General features: G+C 44.4%; 2 protein-coding genes across 2 annotated transcripts in view; both read left to right on the top strand.

Moving 5' to 3' along the window:
* ADPRHL1 (ADP-ribosylhydrolase like 1) overlaps positions 1-8,971 on the top strand; it is a 37,289-nt gene extending 28,318 nt beyond the window's left edge. The window contains exon 8 of the mRNA XM_009276077.2: positions 21-8,971. Within this exon, the coding sequence (XP_009274352.1) occupies positions 21-4,794 (4,774 nt within the window). The 3' untranslated portion in view covers positions 4,795-8,971. The remainder of the gene's footprint in view (positions 1-20) is intronic.
* Positions 8,972-11,462: 2,491 nt separating this feature from the next.
* The window catches only part of GRTP1 (growth hormone regulated TBC protein 1), a 59,858-nt gene continuing 43,395 nt past the window's right edge, over positions 11,463-27,925 (top strand). Inside the window, exons 1-2 of the mRNA XM_009276149.2 lie at positions 11,463-11,480; positions 27,297-27,370. Coding sequence (XP_009274424.1) covers positions 11,463-11,480; positions 27,297-27,370 — 92 coding nt within the window. The remainder of the gene's footprint in view (positions 11,481-27,296; positions 27,371-27,925) is intronic.

The following is a 27,925-nucleotide window of genomic DNA, read 5'->3' as shown; positions in this document are numbered from 1 at the left end:
TCGTGTTTTCTCTTGCGCAGCACCAAAAGCACACGCTTTTGCGGAGATGATAAGATGCTGATAGACCCTTTGGTGCTGAAGAAGAAGCTCAATAGGATGGCAACAGAGCAAGGGGCTTTTGCTGTTCTCAGCAGCCTGCTGCTGTACGTCACTGAGCTTGCAGCCGGCGATCCGCAGCTCAGCAGCAAGAGGACAAAATGGGCAGAAGGTAAAGAAAACAAGGTGAGTTATAACCAGCCATGTCCAGATCCAAACAGGGGCCAGCATCCGACCAGATTTCAGCTCTTGCGGTCCAGGTTTCTAAACAGCAATCGCGAGCCGTACACCAAGAAAAGAAGAGAAGTCGGCAAACTGGTCATTAAAGAGAAGCTGTGGGTGAGCAGGGCTGGTAACAAGCTGGACAGAAGCAGAGACAGGAAAGGAGATGGAAAAGCAGCAGAGGAGGATGCAGACACAGCGCCCAGCGAGAGGGCCAAGTGGAGCAGCGTGAGTGGGAAAAACACAGTGAAGGACATCCTGAAGAAATTTTTAGCTGCCGAAGAAAAAGAAGCCAAGGAGAAGTCTCCCAGCTGGAAAAAGAAGGGGCCAAACAGCAGTTTGCCGAAAATAGTCAACAGGAGTTCAGTCCTGTCCAAACTGAAGGAGCAGTTTGAACAAAGCACCCTCTGCTCAGCCGCAGAGGTCAAAGCATCACTCTTGCGCAAAGGTGAAAAAAAGACTAAAAACTTCCTGAGCAGAAAAACTATTCGTAAGCCAGAGGTCAGAGTACTGCGCACGGCAGCAATGACAGCCACAGATATAAACAGTCCAGAGTCCCAATATTTAGTGTGCTCCACGGTCCCGGTGCCCAGACTCAGCATCGCTACCGAAGTTAACCATCCTTGGAGCTGGTCGAAAAATAACGCCGTAAAACAACCTTTTGGTCATGACACACCGTTGAAAGAAAAGGGGGGGTCCGACAGAAAGCCTGGTGAGAACAAAACACCAGCAAATGCAGCACAGGACAGGGAGGACAAAGAAGAGTTACTGGTGACACCCAAAGCCATGTCTGATGGAAAGGACCATGCTGAGGCTAAAATAGATTCCACAAAGCAAGGACCCGACTTTAATCTTAATCTAGATAGCTCTTCTACTACCCGTAAAAACAAAGCTCTTGCAGACTGTATTCCTCCCTTGTCTGAACGTAGTCTAGACTGTGACAGGAATAACATGTCAGCTGGGCCTGAGACATATTCACTATTGGGGATTACCAGTGCTGTGCAACATGTTACGGAAGACAGCCCACCTTCCAACTCGCCTTACTCTAGCACAGTTGAAGGATCCCATGAACAAAGTCCTCAGGATACTAAAACAGGTGAGATTCCTGAAATAACTATGTACGTATACAGTTCAGAGGAAGCTGACACAGAGCTCACAGAGCCAAAAAAGGATCCTTTCTTTGCAGGCCAAATGTGTTTTCTGGAGCAGAAAGCACTGGAAAACATTCTGCTATTTCACTCTCCAGAAGTTCAAGCATCTTGTGAAGTTGAGCCTCCAATGGAGGATCAACAGATAACTCTCCTAACACCAGCTTCTGGCAAAAGGCCACCAATAGTTCAAAAAGAGGCACCAGGTTTAAGAGGCAGATGTACTGAGGAAGCCAAAGAAGGAGCGAAATATCACAGTGAAGACAAAATATCCTCTACTTATAACAAAAATGATAGTGATGTCCCAACTGAAAAGGAAGAGGAGAATAAAACACCCAACAGCCAAATGCAAAACGAATCCAAAACCAAGCAGCCACAGCCTCCTCAAATGCCCAGCCCACAAAATAATTTTGGTAATTCCAATGCTGACATATCAAATCCAGATGTAAATCAGACCAAACCCACGCTTCCAAATGAGCACCAGGAGCAGAAGCCTGGTGCTGCAGAAGAAGAGCACATCTCTTCTGATTTGGAAAAGACACGAAGTCCTTTGCCAGCCGACCTTGTGAAGCACAGTTCCTACATGGCGGAAGATTTTGGAAAGGACAAATTATGTTCATCAAATGAAATGATGAATCATGCAAACAATCGAGCCCTGCACAGGACTACCTTGACTGACCTGGAGACCTGTCACAAGCTATCCAAATCTTTCATTGAGCGTGAAGACGCCACTGCAGATGAGATGCCCTGGCCTGACTCTGAGGCATGGCAGTCACCCTCATCAACCCCTTTACCAACACCAATGAGTGGGATTGCAGGACAAAGAATCCATCACACTCTTGGAAATCCCCCAGCCCTTCCACCTATTGATCTGGTGAGAGAGGAAGCTGGTGGTGTGGGAGATAAGCGTGCCAGCCATGGCTGTGAGAAGCATCCACCACCCTCTTCAGATGAGTTGACAAATTGTGGGAGCGATACGACGGTGGAGAAGAAAACTTCATGTGATTTTAAGAACCAAGTGCTGTCCCCAAATGATGCAACAGAAAATGAAAACTCTACAGCTGAAGAGACAAACATATGTCAGAGATTTGAGAACTGTCTTTCACTTTTAACCAAGAAGCCAGGAAAACATGAAAATAAAACCGTGCTAGCAAGAAAGCCCCTATTATCCTTGGAGAAGAACCGAACACCAACTTCAGATGATACCATGAAGCAAGGAAGTGATATGCTGGAAGAGAACCTGTTTCCTTCATCAACTGAATTGGTGTCAGACCAAAAGAAGCATGCAAAAGGTAGTAATAAGGTCTCCAAACATACAAAGGATAAACTCTTGTCATCAGATGATGACATGAAGCATGAGAATGATAGGATGGAGACAGAGGAGAGAGAAGAGAGAAATGTCTTGCATAAATCTGAGGAGGAACAAGTATTCACACCAAGTGATACACTGGATCATGATAATAACTCTTCAAATGAGAATAATGCTCATAGACCTCAAACATCCCAGTTACCTTCATCAGAGCATGATACCAACATTCAAGGAGTGAAAAATACTGGGCAGAGTTTGAAGCTTCTAACACCTTCAAGAGATTTTGTGAAACATGAACATGATATGACAGTAGATGAAAACATCTGCTGCAATAATGGGAAACACCACCTGTCCTCAACCAATGAACCAATGAAACATGCAAATGACAATGCAGGGGGAAAAAACATCACCTCAAACTTCAATAATTATTCAATGCCACCAAGAAATACATCAAGGCAGGACAATAAGACCACTGATGAGGAGAATACCCCTCATAATTTGAAAAATGAACCAGTGCAGCATAAAAAGAGTTGTGAAGGAGAGAGGAATACTTCGTGTGATTCTAGAAGTCGAATACCATTATCAAATCCATTGGTGAAGCAAGACAAGAAATCCTCCCCTCTAGAGATACAGAAACAGATGTCACCAGGTGGCTTTGTAAAGCCTGAAACTAAGTCGGACAAAAAAAAGACTAAACATACCTCTGAGAAGCCCCAGTCACCTTCTTCAAACAAAGCGCTGAAGCCTCAAGGAAGAAACTCTTCAGGAGAGAGGAAGCAAAAGACACCAGCAGCAGAGGACACCAGGTCACCTGAAACAAAGGCTGCAAAAGAGGATAATAAACACCAGCATTCTGGGAAGTACCAGCTACCTCCTTCAAGAAAATCAGCAAAGTGTGAGGAAGACATTCCAGGAGGAGAAAAGCAGCAAACGAGATGTGAAGATTTTACGATGCCTGATATGAATGCTGCAAAAGAGAAGAACGAATTTCCAAGTTCCAGGAAGTACCGATCAGTATCTTCAGAAACATTGGTTAAGCCTCAAGAAAAAAATACTCCAGAACAAAAGCATCGCACATCAGCTTCTGCAGATTTTAAGAAGCCTGGTGCTAATGCTGTAAAAGAAAAAGACGGCGATCCAAATTCTGAGAAGTCACCTTCTTCAAAGAAAGTGGTGAAGTCCCAAGAAAAAAATACTTCAGGAGACAGGAGGCAAAAGACACTGGTAGCAGAGGACATCAGGTCACCTGAAGCAAAGGCTGTAAAAGAGGACGATAAACACCAGCGTTCTAGGAACCACCAGTTACCACCTTTGAGTAAATCAGCGAAGCCTGAGAAAAATATTCCAGGAGGAAAAAAACAACAAACTGTATCTGAAAGTTTTACAAAGCCTGATGTAAGTGCTGTAAAAGATAAAAGCAAAGATCCAGGTTCTGGGATGTGCCAGTCCCCACCTTCAAATTTGTTGGTGAAGCCTCAAGAAAAGAACGCCACAGCCAAAAAGAAAGAATCGCCACCACTACCTGATGAAAAAACAACGTATAAAACTGGTAGTCCAGAAAAGAAGAGTGGACCTGAGAGAAGAGAGAAATACCAGCTGCACTCTTCAGCTCAAACAGAGAAGCACGGCAATGATGGCTTAGGAAAGGAAGGCCCTGTGGGCGACTTCAAGAGCTACCAAGCTCCATTGCCAAGTAATGGCATAAATTGTAAAAGCAATACTGTCCCAAAAGAGACCAGTTCGTCTAATACAGAGAAGTCCCCCAAATCATCCTCATTTCATGTTGCATCAAAAGATGAGGAAAGTCCTGCTGGAAATAGGAAAAACCAGCCTGGATTTAAGAAGTACCAAGCTCTCTCATCAAAGAATTTGGTGAGGCATGACAAAGATGTTTCTGAAAGGGAGGAGGGCTGGCAGGCAGCTGGCAAAACAAGTGAGAGAAAAGCAGAACTGGAGGACTGCTCTAAAGCAGCGTCATTCTCAAAATACACAGTGGAAAGCTACAGTGAAAGACCCTTAGATTCATCTTTCAAACCATTGATCATTAGAGTAACCGACACATTTAAACATGACAGCTAAAAAATGTGGCTACATCTTAGGCAAGAACTTACAACTGATCACGCTACTGATTCCCTCGATCTTTCTTTTTTCCTTTTCTCTTCAGGGCATTATATTATCATTTTTTAATCACAAGGACATTGATGTGCATCTGTCTGAGCTGGGCTTTTTTCCTTTCTTAAACATTAGCCTGAAGACATGAATTAAATTAATCACTGCAAGTGAATTAGCTAAACGCTGAATTAATCATCAGTTTATAAATTAAATATGAGAAGGGCTTTGAGATCGTGTGAATTCAGCCCTGCTCCAGACTCTCCTTGCTAACTAATGGGTTTTGTTTGTAACAAAGACAACTGTTCAGGGTGAACTCTATTTGTATTTACTTATTCTAATGAAACCCCGCTAGTACTTCTTCCAGGAATGGTGGTAGGCAGTGTCAGCTTTAATTATGTCAAAAAGCGCTTGTTCTAAGCTCTGCCTTTTCACAGATTAATGTGAACTGTTGATCTATTGCTGCATTGAGTGATGCCGTTAGTAGAAGTAGTGAGTGAAGGAGGGGAATGCTTCATTCACCTGCAGAAAAATCCTCAAAGGACATTGATGTTACAAGAGGATTTACTGCAAATGCAAATGTTCAGCCTCATTAATATTAATATTGGAAAAGTAGTGATTTAACCTCCTCTGAAGCCATTTGCGCTTTGGCCATACACTGTATGTGCTATTGTTGTAAAGATACACCGTTTCAAGGGGTTCTTAATTACTGCAGATGAACATGCAACAAGTGTAAGAGCTCAGAAAAGCTCGACACTGAAAGGCCCTGAGGACCTCTCCTGAGGGCAATGTAAGCCAGAGAGACTCAACACCTTGCTGGGACAATTCAGGTCCTCCTGGGACATCTGTCCCACTCCAAATCCCGGGGCACACAGACAAGAGGCAGGCGCCGCAGCTCACATTTAAAGTCTTAGGAAGAGTTTATTTTACAACGCGATGTGAAACGGAGCAGTAAGAAGCAGCCAATGCCACTGAATCCCACTAATGGGACATGATTGTGTTTACAGTAATAGCGGCTTCTGCGCAAAGTTTGTGCATGACAAACATTGTTTCAGAGAAGTGAGAGCAGGGTTGCTGCCTTGGGTGTAGTAGCAAAGCTGTGACAGACAGAGAAATCTTACAGCACCGCTCTCCCATACACCAGTTTAGCTTAGCATTGTAACCACGCATTCAAGTTAAAACTTACTGTGGAGGACCTCTAAAGGCATATCCTAAGGACCCGCCTTCAGAAAGTTGCAGAGCTATCCAGAAAGAGAGAGGGTTTATGCAAGCGAGGTCCTGCTCCCCCATGGCAGTGACTTCCCTTCAATTTTTAAGACGCTCTTCACGACCGCACTCTGTGCAGCCGAGGGCTGGCCGCTCCTCCAGCCCAGGTTGGCAGAGCGCCCCGACCCACTGCCAGCAATGGAACGAGGACAAGAGCAGGCTGGCAGCAAGCTGAGATCAAACCCATTTGCCAGCACAATGCACACGAGTCACATACGTGACAACTGGGCTGGCCCGGCCGGGGATGCTGCCAGGAGGAAGAGGGCACATGAACATCGTGTCCCCTGACGGCCGAAAAGCCTTAGACTTTGATTTCTTTTCCTTCACAACATGCCAAGAATTAGTCTTTCTGGCATACGGAGGCTCGCAAAATGAAAAGCACATATGTATATCACACTGGTCCTCAAAACAGAGGCTAAATGGAATTTATTGGTGGTACAAGACTGCCCTTCTGTGCAGAGGGGTGTTTCACCCACCACTTTTATGAGCTGGCAACCATAAAGGCCACTTTGTACTAAATCTAAACCGTAATTTACTTTTTATTGTCCATGATTTCATTTCCCATTTAAGAAAAGTCCTTACAAAGTAAAGCATTCGCACCAGACTTGAATAGTAAATTCTCTATTCGCTGGCTTCTCCTGCCAGCACAGGAGAAGCTGTTTTAATTATTCTTTTTCTAATCTTTTAAGAGAAATTTACAGGGGGGTTTTTGCCCCTTTTTCACACCTGGAAAGATCACTACCCTGTCACAAATTAAAGGACTTCTCCTGTCTGCCAGATATTAAGCAGGTACCATCCAAGAGAGGTGGTCAGTGCATACCAGGAGGCCCTCAACTCCTCCAATTTACACCTGCAATGTCTGTTTCTCCCAACAGAGATACAGCACTAGGAGACTAAGCACCCTACGTTCAGGACAAGTCAGGCAGAGTCGTCTTGTGGGGGTTAACTTTTAGGTTGCTGCATGCCTTAATCTCTGCTGGTAAAACATAAATCATCCATCCAAGTCAATTGACCGTTCCTCCCTGAAATGCACTTAAAATGCCATAGAGATTTGCACTAAATGCATCCTTAAGGTAATTCCTCAGTTAAGCAAATTACCCAGTTTTGCTTCAGGCGTTGATACAATTAATCCTCCAGGAAAGGAGAAAGTGAGGCCATACAAATTCCAGTGGCGATGGCTAGAAGAGCAGTAGAAGACTGGTGTGTCTTGCAGTCAACAGCCCCAAAACAAGCCACTCCAGACCATGCTGGCAGGAAATTTAGCACTGGTGATAAGCAAAGAAATGCCAGAAATGGGTATTTCAGAAAGAACAGGAGTTCGAGGAGGGGTACACAGATCTATATCAGCTGTGCCAGAAGGTGTGCAAACGGCCAGGCTCAAACCCTGGTGAGACCCTTGCCCAAGGGAGACACACAAGGGAAAATAATGTTTCATTCCCAGTCTCCAGGAGTCCTTCCCGGCCTCCATCACCCCAGGATGAGAGGCCCTGTGCCTCTGCTCTCCTTTAAGTACATTTCCCACCCCGTCACAGGAGAGGCAGTGACGGGAACCCTCCTGGGCTGCTATTTCACTTTGTCTGACCTAATAACAGATATTTTTGATGCTTCTGCCAGTACATCTCTTGGCTTCTGTAGTTTTGCACGACGGGTGTAATTCTGTACAGTTCTGTTCCTCCACCACACTACAGCCCTCTGATTTACTAAAACGCATCTTTCAAAGCAAGTGTCTCTCAAGGCTACCGAAGGCATTAGGTCCTTAGCCCACACTAAATGTAGCAGGAATATTTTTTTGCCAGTTTTAGTAACGCTTCCTTAAAGCCCTAGCTTAGCTATAGATACAGACAGACAATCAAACCCAGGCCAGGCACAGCAAAAATAAAGAAAAAACAAAGACCAGGTATAAAAGGTTTTTCAAGGTTACCCCTCTGTGGAGACATAGTTTGAAATTTCAGATTCTTATGGAATTAGCCTCTCACAGAGAGAGATTTTTTTAAGGGGACTGGGCAAAATGAATGACAACATCATTTCCCTGGGCGTAGCCCATTGCTTTGGATTCTCCGAAGTGTAGCTTTCCAGGAGTTTTTGAAAGTTTGAGTAAAGGAGGTGTTTAAGGGGAGTCCTGACGCTGAGCTAGAACTGGGGCACCTGAAGGGTCCCAGCTGAAGAAGCAGGTCTGAGGGGGATTTGGTAGTTAGTGGTGGGGTAGAGGTCGGGGCAAGCAGAGAAGCCAGGCAGGCTCCCAGTAGCAGCCATCAGTAAAGTCTTTCAGATTTTTTATGTCCTCTCTAATTAGGCCATAGTAAAATCTCCCCTAGCACTTCACATTGGCAGGACATCTCTCAGATGGGCTTAGTAATACGGGATTCACAAAACGATTGGTTTGGGGTGATTTGGATAGCCAAGCATGGACCCTAACAAACTGCACACCAGTGTGGTAGTACCGTCCCCTTCCCACAGCTGAACACGTGGCCGTTGTCTCCAGCAGCCCCATTCATCCTCTTGTATTTCTGACTGAAGGACAAACCTCTGCCTTTGGTGTCCAAACTCAGCACTAGGTCAACTGCCCTCTGGATGTGCCTCGCTCGCCCTCCATCTCCTACAGCAACGCAGCCCTCGACTGAGGAGCTTGAAGCTGAGTGGGACAAACTCAGGCCTCAGGGTCCCAGCTTTGTAAAGAGACCGCCACTTTCTCCAAAAGTTTCATGAAGTGAATGTGATGCCCGTATTTCTGGGGATGCCCGTATTTCTGGGGCTTCAGGCACCAAGAGACCAAAGGGACCAGGGGAAGGGCTGAGAGCTCCCTCTTCCCCCCCAGCTCAGAAAGGGCTGCTAAGCCGTGCTGAATGAGCGTTGTCTCCATGAAACTGTAACAAAGAGCTCCTGCTTGCTGATTTCTTTTTTTTTTTTAAATTGAAAGAGGGAATATAAAGCAGAGCTACTCTCAGCAAAAAGAGCCCAAGCCCTGAGAAGGTTTAGCCAGTGGAAGAACTCAGGCCAGTGCTGTACCACAAGACATGACCGGTCCGCATCAAAATTAGGAAATGTGTTGCTACTTTTGTCCAGACCTCAAAACTGGGAAGAGACAGTTGCCCCAGTAGTGCTGTCTGATTCCAAATTGTTCAAATGCAACAAAAAATTGATGAATGCACACTTCTGGCTCTGAACTGTGAAATAACTTAGTAATTTATCAGCATCTTCAAGAGCTGTGTCTTGGACAACCTTTAACACATCGCGCATGACAAAAAAGATAGAGACCAAGACCTGAAATTGTACGATTTGTCTCAGGTTTTCCCCATTGTACTTTTTTGAATGTCAGTGGAGCTGGTAATAGAAGAAAGCACTAAAGAGAATAGAAAAGACCTCACTGTGAAATAACTTAGTAATTTATCAGCATCTTCAAGAGCTGTGTCTTGGACAACCTTTAACACATCGCGCATGACAAAAAAGATAGAGACCAAGACCTGAAATTGTACGATTTGTCTCAGGTTTTCCCCATTGTACTTTTTTGAATGTCAGTGGAGCTGGTAATAGAAGAAAGCACTAAAGAGAATAGAAAAGACCTCATAAAAATGCAACAAAAAATTGATGAATGCACACTTCTGGCTCTGAACTGTGAAATAACTTAGTATTTATCAGCCTGTTCTTAGGCTATGTAATCCCACCTCCTAGTAAGGCTGATAAATTTGGGTAAGTGGACAAGTTCACATACAAATACTGGTTTTAAACTGGACTCATCTGATGACAGAATGGATAGAGAGTGTCTGTACAGTTCAGTGCTGAGCTATGCATGTCTTCTCTCTCCTATTCTCATGCCTGTTATTCCTGTCCCACCAGGCGAAATTATAGTGTACGTAATTCCAAGACAGAACAGTTCTCTTCACATTGTATCTAGTTAGTTCAAAATGTTGCTTTGAAAAAAAAAAAAAAAAACACCTCAAAAAAAAAACAAATTCCCCCCCCCCCCCCCATTTTAGCTTTTTTTCTTTCCACCTGCAGCCAGCAGATCCCAGCACGCAGGGATTATTCAGCACTGGGGTAAAGCATCCCTCCCAGCCCCGAGATGCCACAGGTGAAATCTCTGGGCTGCTGACAGTAGAAACGCTCCACCTAACGGCTGAATTTGTAAAGCCGGTTGCAAGCAAGCAGTGGTGAACGCAGAGCAGAAGTGGGAATAGTGGTAGGAATAGTAGGGAAATTTAGGGAACCGTTTCTTCTCTTATTCCTGTGCCGGTAAGGACTGCACACCATCCAAAAGGAGCTTGTCTGTGTGAACAGAGAAACCTGACAAGTAATAACTGAGGATCTTTATGGCTTTTGGGGTGGGGGCTTGCTCTGGAACACTAAAGGAACACTCTGTTACCTGAGAAATAACCACAGGGGTATTATCAGCTATTAGCAGAAACAATTTTAACTACTCTACTCACTATGTGGTTTCCAAAATGCATCATGTCCTCCAAGTTTTATTTCTCTTTTTCATTTCCATGAGCACCTCTTTTTGTAGAGTGAAACATTTTTCACTCCTTGATGAGAACTTTCAACGTAGGAAAAAATCTTGCTGGGTATCTGCTTTCCTGCCAAGACTTCTTGTATGCTGAGTAGCCAAAGAAGTGGCAGGTCAGTATTTTACCTCTTACAACCTGAAGGACCTGAAACAGTTTTGGGCATTGCTACACACCTCCTGTTACTGCACTTGGTTCGTCCTTAACGTGCCTTCAGTTGCTTGTATTCCACTGAGCTGCAGGTGCAAGAACAACTTTGTAACATGGTGGGATTTTCACTTGGCAAGCAAGCGCTGCAGCAGGCTTTCAATGATGCGTGTCACGCAACAGCAGAAATGCACTGCCAGAGGGAAAATTTCCTGAGATAATAAAGTCATAAAAATCTATAATGCACTGAACTGGTTGTCCTCAAAAAGCCACCAAAGAGCTGTTAGGACCTATATTTTAAAAAATGGCTAGTGACTCTGGATATGCAACATGGGACACCTTATCAAAGAATATGATTTTTTGGGGAAGTGCTCAGCACTTGCTCTCTGAAAATCAAGCTTCTTTCATAAGGTGCCTCATGTTAGGCAACCAAAGCCCCTTCTAAAAAAATTGACCCAGATTTCTGAAATACAGGAGAGTTTCACAGGCACCTACTTGCCCCTGCATCTACAAAAAAAAAGGCTGCGCACAAAGGAATTGGCAAGCAGGGACAGGCCAGCTTGCTGTAGCCCTATGGGTGAATGCAGCCAGTGCAGGTTGCTTTTACCGCAAGGAATTGCAACCACTTTCTGCAGGCCGCACACCTTTTTGGCCTGCACCACGGCAGTTGCTAAGCCAGTCACTCTGGCCCTTGCAGGGAGGTGAGAGAGTTGTTACACGGTGGAGATGCAGCCTAAAAAGAAGGTGAGTGCTTCCCATCGCTGTGCTCCCCAAGGCTTCTGGGAGGAATCAAAGAAAGAAAACTCTTGGACACTGTAGAGCCAGTCCATCCTTACCAAGAAAAAACTGTGTTTAGTCAAGTTACACCGTCAGAGTGAAATGCTTGTGTCCCTTGGGATTCATACCAATACAATGGACTACCCAAAGGCAGCTCTGGATTGCTAGCCCCGGTTACTGAGATCTTGCATTCTTCTGAAGAATGGGAACAGTGCGGGCAGCGGTGATCCAAGCACCCAAATAAGGTCCCACCACATGTATCTCAGCTCTAACTGCCTCCAAGCTCCAAGAAACTTATCACAGAAGAACAGAAATCCCCAAAAGACATCTTTATTAACTCATTTAAATTACACCCATCACGTAACAAGAAAGTCTGTACCATTGTCATGCCATACAGATTTCTTAATAAAACTGTTTTCCTTCTTGGATGGGTTACTTATTTATACCACTGAGTCTTACTTGTGTGTTGAGAAGATGAAAATAATAATAAAAGCATACAAAATAACGATCTTGTAATCATTCTGTCATTATCAAGGAAGGAGCATGAGAAACAAAGACAAACGGTGCCTGTAAGTATCTCATCAGTATGCAAAATCTTTTCCTTATGCCCAAGAGAGCTGACACATGCTGAATTTCATGGGACAGCTGGGAATAGGTAGAAAACGTGGAGCATTAATTATGCAAATGTCGTGGCTTTGAAAAGAGCACGACAAGCTGCATTTTCTGCAGCTTGCTCCTTGCTGCCCTATCCCTGCCAGCTCCTCAGACCCAGGCAAAGAGCAGGCTGCGTGCAGGGAGGTGACTCCAGCCAGTGAAATAGGAGCAGTGACGGGCTAAGGACCAGGTTGGTGGGACCAACCTCCTCCTCCCACGCTGCCCATAGAGTGGGGGTGGCCAGGCAGGGCTGCGTGACCTGACATGACTTCCTATCTTGCTTTTGCTTGGTGATGGGAGAGATTAAATGCACACCTGAAACAAACCTGGCACCACAGCAGGGCTGGATCTGGTTTGGCTATCATAGAATCATAGAATAGTTTGGGTTGGAAGGGGCCTTTAAAGGTCATCTAGTCCAACCCCCCTGCCGTGGGCAGGGACACCTTCAACTAGCTTCAACCCCTGGCCCTTGCCTGAGCTGGGCCTTTCTTCTGTTCCTGCCAACACTGGTGAAAGGAAGAGAGAGATCTTGCTGAGGGTTCACTTGCCCAGAGAGGTGGTGGATGCCCCATCCCTGGAAACATTCAAGGTCAGGTTGGACGGGGCTCTGAGCAACCTGATCTAGTTGAAGATGTCCCTGCCCATGGCAGGGGGGGGAGCCAAGTTCAGTTCTGCTCCTCCTCGTCACAAACTCTCTGTGCAATTGTCGGCACTTAATCCATCCATGCGTCCTACCTGCAAAACAGAGGACATACTCTGCAGGCAGCAGGGAGCTCGGGTGCCAACCATGGCCAGGGTCTGGCAAGCACCCAGCCTGGACCCACCACCTGGACACGAGCAGCACAGGGAAACCAGGGCAGAGGCTGCCCACCCACATTCGCCGTTGTCCTGTACATCTGACTCCACTTCCAAAATCACCACCGCTGATCCTTGCCTCCCCTTCACCTCTTTCAGTGTTAATTCTCCAGGGGACATGTGTAGGTGAGATGGCCACTGAGCAGGAGAAGTGCGGTGGAGAGTGGGCAGAGCTGCGGTGAAAGACAACCCACGCGAGCACGCAGATTATCAGAGCAATCCCGTACACAGGCAACATTTTTTCAGCTGTATATTTAGTCAAGTTGCAACTCCCCTGTTATTACCCAAACCAATGCCAGCAGTTGCTTGGGGCCTTCTGATGTTGCTCTGGCATTTCTCTTCACCAGCTTGTACAACCCATGTTTGAAAAAGGCAAAAAGGGTGCGTGTAAAGTGTGTGGGAGCGCCATTCCCGGCATAAGCGAGTATGAAGCTGAATGTCGCTAAGAATTAGAAGAAACAGACTTGTACAAGTATCACATGGAAGCAAACATCTAAGCACAAGCTGTTCCTAAGAAAATATAATGAAAATACAGGTAAGTCTTGATTCCCCCCCCCAATACCGTAAGTCTTTCTGACGTCAAAAGAATCAGCTTCTTTCTATGCCTTGCTTCTCCCTCTGCATAATGGGAATGAATGACTTTTCCCCTCACCTTGGTGCCTGTCTTTGTATACGTGATATATATGTTCTTTGGGCCATGGCAGCCTGCAACAAGTGTATGTATGCGGAGGTACCTATCTGACTGCAACTAAGAGCTCACCTGAAGTTTCCAGGCAATGTGAAAACTTAGACTGAAGATTACATTTATTATTTTCTATTAACTTCAGTCCCTCATTTTCAGAATTCACCTGGAAGCAGACATGCGGCACAGGCACAACCTCTGGGTGCTCCCTTTCAAACAAGCTAACACTGAGGTTTAGTTTTGTACTAAAAAATTGGTTCACTGACTTTTTTAAGTATCTTTTTAAAATAAGTGGCCACTGCTCTCCAATGTACACCACTAGCGCCCAACTCTAGGCAAACAGAAACGCAAAATCAGGTCTTTCTTTATGCTTTCTCCTTTAGAAACTGAGGTTTAAATGAAAAATCAGCTGTTTGCAAATCTCAGGGGCTAAACTACAATGAGATAATTGTCCACTTCCCAGTTCAGCTTCACTTCTGAAGGCTGCGAGATCACGATAGCCTCCGTGAAGATCATTAAAATTTCTCTTTGAGTGCGCTGTGACTGATGAAGGATTGTAAGAGCGTATTAAGTCAACCAGCAGCGACAGGACCCCGAAGCTTTGACAGGTTTGCTGGGCAGCCCCTTCCCTGGTGGCTGCCCTCCTTGTAAACCTACGGCAGCGGAGCAGCTTCCTCCACGGCAGAAGTTCCAGGTGGGACAAGACCACTACCAAACCTCTGATAAGAGCCGGAGGAGGCCATAGCAGACAGGCTTGGATCTCGCCCACAGTTGCTAGGACCAGTGGGGCCAAATGCGCAGTGAATTATGGGCAGGAGGCATAGCAGTAACAAGGCCCTGCTGCTTCTCATTAGCGTGCCGCATGACGGTATTTAGGACACTATTTACAGGGTTGGCAAAGGCAGGACTGCAGATTTTCTGGTTCCTCTGTGGTGCTTACAAACCCTTCTGTTGCTGGGGGAGCTGGACTACATGTGTTTTCCTTTCAGCAGCTTTGAGGTAGCTTTTATTCAAAATGGGGTGAAACTGAGGTTGCCTCAGTTTCCTCTTGGTTTTTTTTTAAGGGCTGAATGGAAACAATACTATAAAAATGAAACATTTTCTTTTGGTTTTGACTTTTTACTGTTAATTGGATGCAACTGTGATTCGTGAGCACTACAACAAGACAGACACTGAAATAAGGTAACTTTTATCCTGATGTTAAGACATCTACACACACCCCCCCAGCCACTGAAATAAGGTAACTTTTCTCCTTAAAATTTATTTCAAATAGAAAAACGCATTCCAATAATGTTCCTCCAGGCTGACAAGAAAGCTCAAGCTTCCTGAAACACCATGTTTTAGTATCTTTAAAAAATAAAACATGTTCTCATGGAAAAAAAAATATGCTTAAGAAACAGTATCTTCCAATCAAAACCACGTTTCATGGGGAAACCGTTGCTGATTTTTAGTAGCAGGGGGAGGGTGTTAAGGCCTGGGCTGGGAAGCCAAAGGGGGCAGGAGCCCTGCAGCGTGCTCTCTCCGTGCAGCTGAGGCACTGACCGGGAATGAGGAGACCGCTAGCAAGGATAGAAGCAGCCTGCTGCAGAAGAACATCCAGTCTATTTTTTTTACATTTTTTAAACAATCCACTTGGATAGGATTAAGCTCCAGAGGCGGATACTCTAAACTTCTTTGGGATAACACCCAAAGGGCAATTGCCTTTTGCTAACTGGTGCATAAAAGAAGAGGAAATCCTAAGACCACCATAAGCAAGGTGTCCCTGAGCTTGGGGGACTGTTTTGTTCCCCGGTCCTTCTGAGTGGTCTTGCTGGCCTGCAGATGGCGAGTTTGCCATTTGGAGATGGGGAAAAGCCCTGCGTCCTTAAGGGAATCTGAAAAACGAATACCGTGTGAAGATGATAGCTAAGAGTTAACTCTTCGCCCTCCCTAACGCCTCTCCCATAATGCTTAATTTTGTGTGCATGACCAGCTGTTTACTAGGCATGAGGATATTGCCCTGAAGATGGTAATATCAGTACTTTGGCTGAACATTAAACATTATTATTTGCAATGGAAATAGGGAACTTCATCACCCACTTCAGCAGCAGCCACAGTCCACAGCACAAAATCATTAAAATTGCTCTACCAGGAGGTGAAGCAAAGGTATATGATGATCATGTTATCATTTTCTTGTCTCCCCTATGGTCTTTAGTCATACACTGACATGAATGAAGAGATACCCATATTGACTGACTCCAAAGGTCCCACAGCAAGATCCAAGACTAAGACTCAAGCAATGACTTGCAGCGTTACTGATCTCTGCGCCACCATGAGCCAAATTCCCCCAGAAGGTAAAAAGTTTTGAGGCTGGGCCCCACTGAATCATCACATACTTTTACAAAAATATGTTCTCCATATCTGTTTTTCAAAATCCATGTCTGCATTTTAAACTCACCTGGACTCCTTCACCAATTCACTAAAGTAAAAATATGAATACTTCACAAAAGTAGGAATATGAACTTGAAAAGAGTACTTTTAATAGACACAAGAATGCATGTTTTTCCCTGACTGCCCACATGGAAACTCCGCTAAGCTCATCCTGTGACACACACATTTCCTGTTGCTGGCTTCCCTCTCTTCCTTTCCACTTTCCTACCTTTCCCCTTATGTTTCTGTCCTGTCCAAGGGCTACAAAATGAAGCTGGAATGTGAATCATGTGTTTCCAAGAAACATAGAGAACTTGCTTGTGTGCGTCAAATTTCCCATTTATTTTTCACTAAAGATTTCTGAGCCCTCCTGAGAGCTGCATGAGTAGGAATGTCTTTCCAACATGCAGCTGCTCATTAATTCCTGGGAAAACCCCTAAAACCAACAGAGTTTTCAGTAACGTAGTAATCTCTCCATTCTGAAGCTTCACTGTTATTTTGTTGAAGAAAGTACTCACAGCCATTCAAAAAAACATTTTCAATGCGCTATTTTGATCAGCTACATAAATGCACACACATAATGCATTCTGGCTGCAAATCTCAAATTTGGTGACAATTTGGTGCCCAAATAACTAAAATATTGGGGGGGGGGAAGGGATTTTTCCACCCCTCCCGTTCTCCAGTGCGATACCCATTCCTCCCTGGATAGCCTGGGACTTTCCCTCTGCCACCACCCCAGCTGCAGGAGGAGCCCTGGGGGGAGGAAGGCAGGGTCCTCTGCATCTTGGACCCCTGGACAGCACAAGGGACAGGCAGCTGCTGCTGCTGCCAGTATTGCTACAAAGCAGGTAGCAGCACCCCCTCCGACATTTCCAGCATTGCAGGAGGATGTTATCTCAGCTATTGGACCATAAATGCACTGCAAACAAGCCAGGCCTGTTATATTTGCACCAGGGCTGAGCTCTGCCATTTTGTTTGTCTCTACAAGCTGCAAGACCAAATGATCTGCGTGCTGTAACGCAGCACTGATTCAAAACCTCATGTAAACACCAGCCTCCCCTTGCTCTGCCACCGCCACTACTGTCCCCCACTCGCCCACAGGGAATGGGTGGGTTTTGCAAGAGCCTGGACACATATGTGAATGTATTCGCCCATGGCTTTTCCTCTGCACACCCAACACCCAGCGCTGCAGGTCTGCAGCCATGACTGGAGCTGTTTCAGTGCTGCTGCAGGGATACTCTCTGAGCCGGCAAGCAGCTGTGGAGCACAGAAGAGGGTACCAGGAAAGGAGAAATGCACAGCAAAAGCTGAGTGGTAATAAAGAAGAAAACTTCTTGATTTATGCTCAGAAGAGCATGTTGCTGGCAAAGAGCAGCACTTAGTAGCTCATGCCTCCAGCAAACCACAGACTCTACTTCATTTCTAGGTCTTAATAGCTTGTCTTTGACCCCACAACAGTTTGTGGGCCATGTGGGCAGAGCTAAGGGGAGCAGAGGCAATACCTCACTAGCATATTTCACTAGCCTGGGGGCATTCCCTTTGCATGCACAGCATTTTTTGGCTGAAAAAACCTAGCATTTTTGGCTAACTAAACCTCCTTGCCTTGCTGCAAGACTCTCTATGCCATTACCTCTGCCTTTCCCAATGCACACAGGGCTTCCAGGCTCAGCTGAGAGTGAAGTTGCTACAGGGTCTTAGGAGTACCATAACGCTGCGGTCTTAAAGCCCCATTACCACTTGGCACAGAACATCCTTTCATATCTTACAGGGTGGAAATCATTTGCCTGCTGCCCCAGATTACTGCTGACAAAAATAATCCCAGGGTTTGCTGTCACTTAGATGACGTGGTGGTGTAGGCCTGAGAGGAAGACTGCACCTCTTGCAATCCCTCTCCAGCAAGAGCACTGGCTCCCTCCACCCCACACAAATCATTTTGGAGGGCCCCCACCCAGACTTCTGCAAAGTTCTGCCACTTCAGGGCAAAGGGTTTTGATGTCATGTCTGCAGTGGGCTCAGTAGCTGCGCTGAGCACAAACCAACAACAAAGTGGCTCTGCCTATCTGGAGCCCCTGCGTTTTGTAGGATCTAGCTCTTTCTTTCCATTTTCCAGACTTGAAAAGGTCTGGCGGGTGTTTTGCTGAGATCAACAATTAAATCCTCCACGATTTGCTTCAAGGCCCTTTTGATATTCCCCAATAGCGTTTGCACAGTGATTTCTTCGGCTGTTTTTCTGCTGCAGGCGTAGATCAAAGTGCTCTCTCTGACTCCCTGCCGCTTGCCATTCAACTTGCATTCCCCAGCCACCACAGCTAGTCGGAAGCTTTTTTTAACAAGGCTGCTTTATCACTTATGAATATTATCATTCGGCACTGCGAGTAGATCTGCAAGTGAACAGCTTGCTAATAGTAAATGGTGATAAGAAAGCCGCCCTTGGCAAAGGCAGAAGGAATATTGCCCTGCGACAGCTCCCTTATTCTGGGCCAGCCCAGGACGCCCCTCTGACAGCCAAACATGGGTTTATATGGCAAACGTGTTTACATGTCCCCTGCTAGGGATTACAGGCATCTTGCTCTCTGCTGTTCTCAGGATTAAGTAATGAGGGAGACAAGTTTCTTGGTAGGGATTGCCTTGCTTCCCAAAATGTTAGAAGCACCACAGAATAGCTATAAAAAGAAGGCAATAGGAAAATATGGTAACCATCCATAACACAAAAAAAAAGAGAGTTTTGTAGAAAAGCCATTCACTCCATTAAATAGTGAGAACTAAAACCTGTGAAATTACTCTCTGGAGGTGAAAGGTAACCGATCAGAATTCAGGTAATTAAACCACTTTCACTCCACACTTTAAAGCACAAACTTACCTCCTAGGACTGCCTTGGAATATTCTGGTAGGGAATACTCATGGGGAAGCGGTGCTCTCACTGGTGTCTTTGTGCTACACCTTCTTACCCTCCTCTATCAGATTTAAACATTAATAATTGTAATTTCTCACCCATCCTGGGCAGTCAGATCCCGTACCCAGCTGGACTGGCCCACCCTAATGCCCCCTGAGCCACCCTTCCCCTTGCACTCCACACACGCTTGCTCTTGGGTTGGCTTCATATCACTCATTTATCTCAGGCTAATTTTGCCCATGGAAACCTCTCAGGCCCTACACTGTAAGTCCTTTGTTCCATACAGTTTTATCTTAAAAAATGGCAACCCAGAGGGAAAGAGAGGTAAAAGAGAAGCATAATTCAATCTGATGGAAACAAAAAGAATGAATGACTTAACGCCTACTTGGCAAAAACATGCTTTAGCTAAATCCTGAGAGCTGCACACAATGTCGCTGGCTCTAGGAACGTGATTGTCCCTGCTGGCAGTCATTAGTGTTGTTGGTATGTACAACAGGTCCTCTAAAAATAGCCATGTTCAAATGAGAGCTGCAAAAACCCTGATGCAGTGATTGTCTGTGGTGTCCTGCCTCATCTCTTCTCACACTCATCAAAGACGGGTTTTGCCTCAGCTTCTTCTAAACTATTTTCACCCATCCTTAATAGTACAGACCATCAACTCGATTACTGTATTGAAGTACGTACGTTCGGGGAGGAGATCCCAGACGCCTTTGGTCGACATAGGTTTTTAGTTTAATTAAAGGTAAGTGCTAAAACGAAAGTGGCAAGATATGCATTTCGCACGTCCCTATTATCAACATTTCAGCATTCACAGCTTTGCTCTTTGCAACCATCTGCAGCAAATTTCTCAAATATTATTTGATGTTACTCCACTGGTTTTGAAAAGTGTTTAGCGAGAAACGTTAAATGCAGGCCGGACCCAAACATCTGAAGATAGCTCTGTGGGTCAGGGAAGTGCAAGTCACAAAAGCCAGTTACGCACAGGAGGATGTATTTACAAAAGATACTGCAGGGTGCGTGAGCGGAAAATCAGACCATTGAAAAGCTAAAACCAGCCATCAATTCTCATGTAAGCGTTACCTAATTGTTATTTCTTCCCAGAAAACGGTCCATCAGAGCTGTCTCTTGTTTCATTACAAGTACCCCCTTTGTGAGGACTCTTGACAGCAACTGTGAGGTTTTTGAGTACTGTTTATTATCACGCCATAAGCTTGACTGCAAGGATCAGCGTTAGCCTTCTCCCCTGGGAATATGAATGGTATTGCCAGGGACACACTATCTACTGCTGTGGGAAATACACCACCTTGATAATCTGGCATTTGTTTCATACTAGAAACTACACTGTGAACACTAACCACCCCTTGTAGTAACCACACATCAGTACTCTAAAATGCAGCCGCTGCCATCAAAAGAGCCACCGGTGTTTTTCCACACAGAGTAAGTCCCAGTCACGCTGACGAATACCGCACTTTGAAAGGCTGAGTCCTCCCTAGAAGAGGACTTCCAAGAGTCGCCTTTGTGGAAACTCTCTTTTTTTCTTTTCTGAAGCACTGGGTGAGTCTGAGGAAGTTCTCAGGAGGTTGTCCATCTTTCTGGTATCTGACCATTCAATTCTCAGCTTGCATATAGGTGCTAGACTTGCAACTTTGCTGTGAGCTATATTTGATCCTGTGATGTGCAGGGGGAAAACTCCACGGTGTTCTGTGCAATATCCAACAAACCAGCATTTTCTCTACTGGATGGAAGGCTGAACTTGCTTTGTCTCTACTTGCAGCTCCTTCATGTTTGCTTTCCCTGACTACTCAAATGTGAAGTAAAACTGTGGCTGTACCTTCACATTTAAGATCTGGCCTGCTTTAACGTATAGCCCCCAGCCTCCATTTTTTTGTAACACAAGCAAAGAAATGCCATGTGAGAGACAGAACAGCCACGTGTAATATATTTTGTGAGAACCAGCTGGTTCCTTCAGGGAGAGACTGGATATTTCTGGCTAGAAGGAGTGCTAGAGCTTCCCAGCAGCATTTCTCCCCGCTCAGCAACCCTGCGTTGAGCCTTGGGGGGCTCCAAGCCTTGGGTGGGCTTCAGAGCTGGGCACTGGAGAGAGAAATCACCTTTTTTGGGTGAAGGCCTGAGTGAGAGTTTTGCACACTGGAGGAGAATCACCTCCTCTCCTTGAGTGATTCGTACGCTCTCTGGTCCCGTACTGCCACGGCTGTTTGAACCCCGGGGACTGGGACAGGCTGAAACAAAGGACTGAAAATGATTAAGAGAGGCATGATGAACACTCAGCCCCTTCCCCCCCATCCCGGTGACTTCTGTGGGATTGAATCTGAGCTTTCGTTGCTGTAAGTTGTTTCATTTACACAAACTAATCTGTTGCACACATATAAAGAACCATTAAATACTCAAAGTCTGTAATTCTCAGCAAATTTTATACAGGGCATTTATGCTGCCATCAAAATGCAAAAAGCTATGCCTGAGAGATATTTCCAGAACAGCGTAGTTAAGAGAATTGCAGCTGGTATTACTTATAGATTCATTCTTTGGAATGCAAAATGGTTTCATCACATGTAGATATCATGGGCTAAATTGTAACCGAGTGGGGCAGAGCATCAGGGCCCCTACAAGGCATGTCCACAGCAGGCAAAACTGTAATGGTCTAACATCAATTCTAAGTATTACTTACGTATTTCAGCAGATACTGATTTACATCTACATAGGGATTATGGCTATGGTCAATTTTCCATCAACATCTAATAAGACACACGCACTTTTGCAACCATGTGAAAAAATGACTTTGCATAGATCAGGAAAGATCATAATTATTATAAAGCTTACTTGACTGTGTTTGGAGGTTTATCAATTGCTCATGGAGGACTAGTGGTGATGAGATGTCATGTAAAAGGAAATTATTATAAAAATAATCTATCGATCGGAGTTTCTGAGGAGAAAATTCTTGAAAAATAAGTTGTTGAGAAATACGAAAATACAGAACTAGAAGGTACCTGTTGCAGAAGAAATACAAATGTGCAGCACTGTCATACACAGTGATTGCTATGGCTCACTGGATAATAACGGCAAATTGAGTTGTATAATTTTCGTAAGTTCACACATAGCGAAACTAAAATTTCTCAGTCAAATAAAAATTTGGTGTATGGTAGACATGTGAGCTACACTTTCAATGGAAAAAAGAATCAAACAGCTGGCTGAGAACATGTTATTTTTGTAACCACTTACGCAGCAAACCATGGAAATACCAAAATGTTGCTGACAGTTTTCAGTGCTACACATCCCTCCTCGATTTGATTTCTTTAAGACAGGAAAGAACAGTGTCAGCAATACCTGAAATAAAAAAAATGAAATTTAAATTAAATAATTGCAATTTTTACAATGTATCAGCTAGTGATAACATTAGTGTTTGGGAGACATTTATCTGCAAATTAACACGAAATGGGAATTGAATGTTTCCTCCAGTACTAGTCATGTGATATAATTTGTAGCCTGACAAAGTAAGCAGAGAGAAGTCATAATTTGATCCTAGATGTTGCAATCAAAGTTTCTTACCTTTCAAAGGAATTTAAAAATAACATGATACTTCAGCCGACACCTTGATTACATGTAAATACTGAGGCATATCTGTACAGATGGTTGTTGTGATAACCCTGCAGTTGAAAGAAGCTTCAGCCGCTCTTGCTGTCAAACCCAAGTTTGGGTTTTCACAAAACTTCTTATTTTTCTTTCAGCCTGTGAGTTTGAAAAATGTGTAAGGAATAAACATGCAGAAAGCTACAGTGAAGAACGACCTCCTTGGGAGCACGTTAACTTTGCAGAGTTCAAAGCTCCAAAGCTGGGAACTTACAGAAAGGGAATTTGCTGATCTGACCTAAACTCGGTGCCCTTGTACCTATGCATTATGAAATAGTATTTAATTACAGAAATTTAAGATTATCTGTGCTCCTGGAAAACTCCTGCCTTATTCCATGTGAGGAATGGATGTCTCCTCCTGAATGGGTAGTTATACCTTCTTCTTTTCACACCAAACTGTCATTACTTTAAGGATTTTTTTCCTTAATGTGTGATCTTTAGAGAAACCCTTAACTGCATAGGGACAATTAAGTAAAATAGAAGTTATTCACAGCTAACACTATGTATTTACATGCAATGATTGTATTTAAATACCTGTAATGATAACTCTGCCTGCTCCTTATGGAATATGATATGTCTCGAGATGATTGAAATGAGAGTCCTTGCAGGACTAACACAGAAGCAATTGAAGGCCAGGAGAAGGTTTGCCTTCACTTTTCCCTACCAGGCACAAATGTAAAATCACAGTAGACAGCCAGAGAACATCCAGGTTAAACCCCATCCCTGATCAGTAGATCTTGAAGCTGCTGGATTTGCTAGGCACAATACCTTCACAAATAGGGACAAGAAAGAAAAAGGGGATGGGAGAAGTAAGAAGTTAATATTCTCCAATCTTGTCTGTCATCTTTCCCTGCAAAATTTCAAAGTTCAGTTATAAGCCTTGTACTCATGCAGCCAGGAAAGTAAACATCATCAGCATGAATTTAAAGTGCTTTCAGCATACCCCTCATGATCATTCAAGTAGATAAGGAAAAACAAAAACAAAAAAACAACAGAACAAAGCCATTTAGAAAATACTTCATTTTGTCTGTTGAAATAAGAAACGTTTTACAAAGTTGCAGCCTGACCTACGCTAGATTCATCGAGTAATTAACCACTATGAACCTCTCTTTTGGTTTACTCAATTCCACACCTTTGGGTTACTGGTCTGTGATAGCTACTGACCTTTTTCTAAGGACATCCTTGTCTTAGGAACCCTTCCTGCTAGTAATGTTCAAGTATTTTTTCCATATCACTGCTGACATATAATTTTGCCGTGTTTTTCACTACCATATCATTTCTCTTTGCCTGCTGTTTCCAGCATTGTCACTTACAGCCTTGAGCCTTCTTTTCTGACGCAGCTGGAGGATGGCAGCTGAGTGCAAAGACCTTTCTGCAGAGATTTCCATGGGTAATGTTGATTCTCCAGGCGGCTGCAGTGGTATGCAGCAAGCTCTAGAGCTCCTTTTTATAGTTGCTCATATCAGTATGCTTTGACTCCTGGGGCCACAGTCATACTGAGAGTAATCAAAATACTGGCACTTCCCAGACTACACGTGGGTCTGTAACTTGTCCTACCAGCTAATAACCTTCATAGACATGAAGCTGTGAAGCCTTCAGGGAATAGAGGAAATTAATTTTTTTAAATATGTGTCTGTCCTTGCTATGCAGTCTGTTCTAAAGTTCAGTGACTGCTGTTGGAACCATTCACGTGAACAGGTTTAATCAGGCCTGCAGACTACAATTATGTAAGCATGATGCAATTTTCTGGGACAAAAATATGGAGCAAGTTCAGCATTTCATTATCTGTCCAGAGCCTCAATCCATACATAGGCAAAGGTTCACTAAACTTGGTAGGTAGCTGGTTGTAACAGGAACCAAAGGTGTCTGGATGTGATGGTGGCATTCCTTAACCTCGTTAGCTGGATGAGTTGTCTAGTCCTGGGGCACATTGTGCCTAGGTTAGCGTATAGACTTGCAGTGATTAAAATACATCTATATATATACACATATGTTTACTTCTTACTGGATATTTCTATACTGCCAAATCTGCTTAATCTAAACTGTTTTCCCCAAGTATGGGGTAGCAGATTTTTGTCAGATCATGAGAAAGTAGCTCAAGCCAAATGGATTCAGAGTAGAGCTCCAACAAAGCAGGGTACGCTTGCCTGGAGTGGTTTACTAAGTACAGACACAAAGACGAGTGGCTGTATGACAAACCACACAAGCTAGGGAAGCCACGTATGCTGTGGGAATTTCATCGCTTACTTGGGATACTAGAACACCCAGTCACTAGCAAGAATTATCTTTTTATCTCTTCTCCAGTGCTGCTGCATTCACATTTTCTAAACAGGGGCTATTAACCATTTTGTGAGCTGTTAGGGTTTTTTTAAAACTTACTGTCTGGATCTGGAAAAGCAGAGCTGCTAGCTTTGCCGGGAATGGTGTTTCTCACAGGTATTTCTCAATGAACAGACTCACCTGTGCTGTCTTAAAAATAGTAGGCACGCTATATCCACACACATCTTATCCCTTTCTTGGTCCTATTGCACTTTTCTTCCCCCTAACAATTTCTTTTCATTGACCTCCCTGCAGCCAGCGAAAAGAACCTTGGGCAAGAAAAATGACACATTTATGATACACAAAATAATAAAAATATTTCTTCCATTCTTGGACGGATAAAGAATCCTTATGGCCCCCACAGGCAGCCGAGAAAATACTTCCAGGCACAGATGTTATCAAAGGTTTTCTCCTGATGCTCCTTCCCCAGTTCTGGCCTAAAAGTAACAACAGGCTTGGGGGCGGTATGTGAGGAGCTACACCATGTTTCAGCGCTGCCGGTACGCCAAGCACATGTGGCGTAGAGCACATTTCACAGTTCTGGGAAGCCTAAAGCCATCCCAGACTAATTCCTGACAAGGCTGAAAATTTTGCTGCTATTGTTATTTAACAACAACTGCTCTGCAAACACAAGCAGGGAAGCCTTCCTCACTAAAATACATGGTATAAGACAAGCAAAGCTTTGAATGCCTCAGCCTGTGAAACACTTGCCTGCTGTCTTCATCTGCCTTTGCAGGGAACACATCTAAATGCCTACCCTTAAAGGGAAGTCACTATTTTAAGGACTTACTCTGGCAGCAGCAGGATGGGAATTTCTACCAAACACGTTCACCATAATGTAAAAACTTCAGGGATAAGGTTCAGATGCAAAAGGGGGAAAAAAAAAAGTTACATAAGGTACATTTCCTTTGTGCCAGGTGGTAGGTAGGAAGGCTGTGAGCTTCAACGGTCTGAACGTCACCTAAGTCTGCCCTCCTGCACTCTGCCACTGCCACCAACTCCTTCAGAATTAAAGGCTCAGAAGTAAATCGTATCCTTTTCTGCTGATCACAACACCAAGCACATGCAGTTTTCAGATTCGAGGGTTTATGCACTGGTTTCTTTGCATGCCTTTAAAAGCAGCATGATATAATCTGCCCAGAAGAGAGCAGCATTGATACCCTGTGAAGGACAACTGAGGTATTATCTATTGCCAGACAGTAGGCTGGTTCATATTATCAGCCACAATATGGGGATGCAATTATTGTTGCAAATTAGCACTGAAATTTAGGAATTATTTCTATTAATCAATTAACATTCTAAGCAGCTTCCTTACCAGGAGTTATGTCAAGTTTCTAAATAGGAGCCTTTGTGTGAAGTAGGCATAAATCTGAGTGAACCACAAAGTTGTTATGCTTGTATTAGAGCAACAGAAACTGTATATAACATTTAAGGCTTGCCGTCAGTAAAAATGCACCGTGGTATACACAAGGCTACCCTTGATGCACTGCAGATGTTCCCTTAATTAATCACAGAAACAATCTGTTGTTTGCAGGGAACTTTAGACGGATCCATTTTAAAAGGAACATGCACCGAAGAGCCTGACCTTGCCAGGTGAAGTATAACCCTGTTACCAAACAAGCCTGCGGCTTCAGGATTCAGGAGAAGGGGGTATTCTGCCTAACTGAGGCTTCCTTCTTCTCTTCCGTGGGACACCATCACCTCCTTCTATTCACAGCTCTGCCAAGGATTTTCTATGCGACTTTGACCAAGTCACTGGGGCAGAGCTGTTTGCAGAGCGTGCCTCTGCCTACGCTCCGCCAAGGCAACGCTGGCAGGATGTCAAAGCAGAGGCTTGGCACAGGCACCGGCCGGCTCTCCCCCGGGGTGGTTTGTAATCAGGTTCCAGTCCTGCCAGTACCCGAGTGCGTTCGTGACGCTGCACAGTAATTTGAGCGGGACCACCCTCCTGCAAGAGAAGCCCTACGCCCGCTGAAGCACAGAATTTTCCCACAAAAAGAAAATACTATGTTTCGCCGAACAATCACGAACTTTTAAAACCCTGTGATGGCAGTTAAACCAAGTACTAATCTCTATTTTTCCCTGCCATTGGAGCCAAACTACTTCCACATTTCTGTGTGGGTGATTGCCTTTGATCCCACAGAGAGGAGGTAGCTTTCTCGAGGAGCGTGCTGGGAGGGAACAACTGTTGATCTCCCTTGTGAAATCCCATCTGTTGTCTTCAGCAACTCTTACTCGCTGGCTGAACGAGATAGTGTTTCTCCGGCAGTAGCTGTAATTTTCCAAGCACTTTGCTGGGTGCAAAGTCAGAACTTGATTCAAAAAGGACAAGCAAGGATATAACTTCGCTCTCTCCCTTCTGTTAGGCAGTCTGTTACGAATTAGGCTGCTGGCAGTCAGGTAGGGCAGAGTCTGTGTGGGTTTTGGGGTTTGTTCGACACCTCCAAATTCAAAGAGCCATGTGCTAATGTTAGAGGCGGGTTCCGGAAATGGGGAAGCCTTTTGGGGTATTATTTTGGGTATTATTACTCCACGTTTTTGACAACCTACCATTTATTATTTAAATCATATTTAAATGACTGTTAGTTTATGGTGGAAACTAAGTCAGCAGAAGCTAAAGTTGGTAATATTTCAATGTAACAAAGCATTGACTTTAATGAATCATTTGGGGAAATTAAAGAGAAGAGAGCGAGGACTTGGGGGGAAAAAAAGCCCAAACCAACCATGTGAACTTAAATACTAATACAACCACCCCCTCTCGTCAGTTATGGGGAAATTCCTCTGGTTTGAAGGCCCATACCTGAAGCCACTCTCACCCTATGTTAGTGAGACACTTCCCTCGCACTAAAATATTTTAATATTTTCCAAGATGTGACAGACATGTGAAATACACAAATCTAAAGCAGTATCAGAAGAGATCAACGTCTGTTTGCCGCTGAGGTGACTGCCCCCCCC

The sequence above is a fragment of the Aptenodytes forsteri genome, unplaced genomic scaffold (genome assembly GCF_000699145.1).
Source record: "Aptenodytes forsteri isolate BGI_AS27 unplaced genomic scaffold, ASM69914v1 Scaffold96, whole genome shotgun sequence".
Taxonomy (NCBI): domain Eukaryota; kingdom Metazoa; phylum Chordata; class Aves; order Sphenisciformes; family Spheniscidae; genus Aptenodytes; species Aptenodytes forsteri.
Note: the sequence above shows the minus strand (reverse complement) of the source record. Positions and strands in the feature narration are given on the sequence as shown.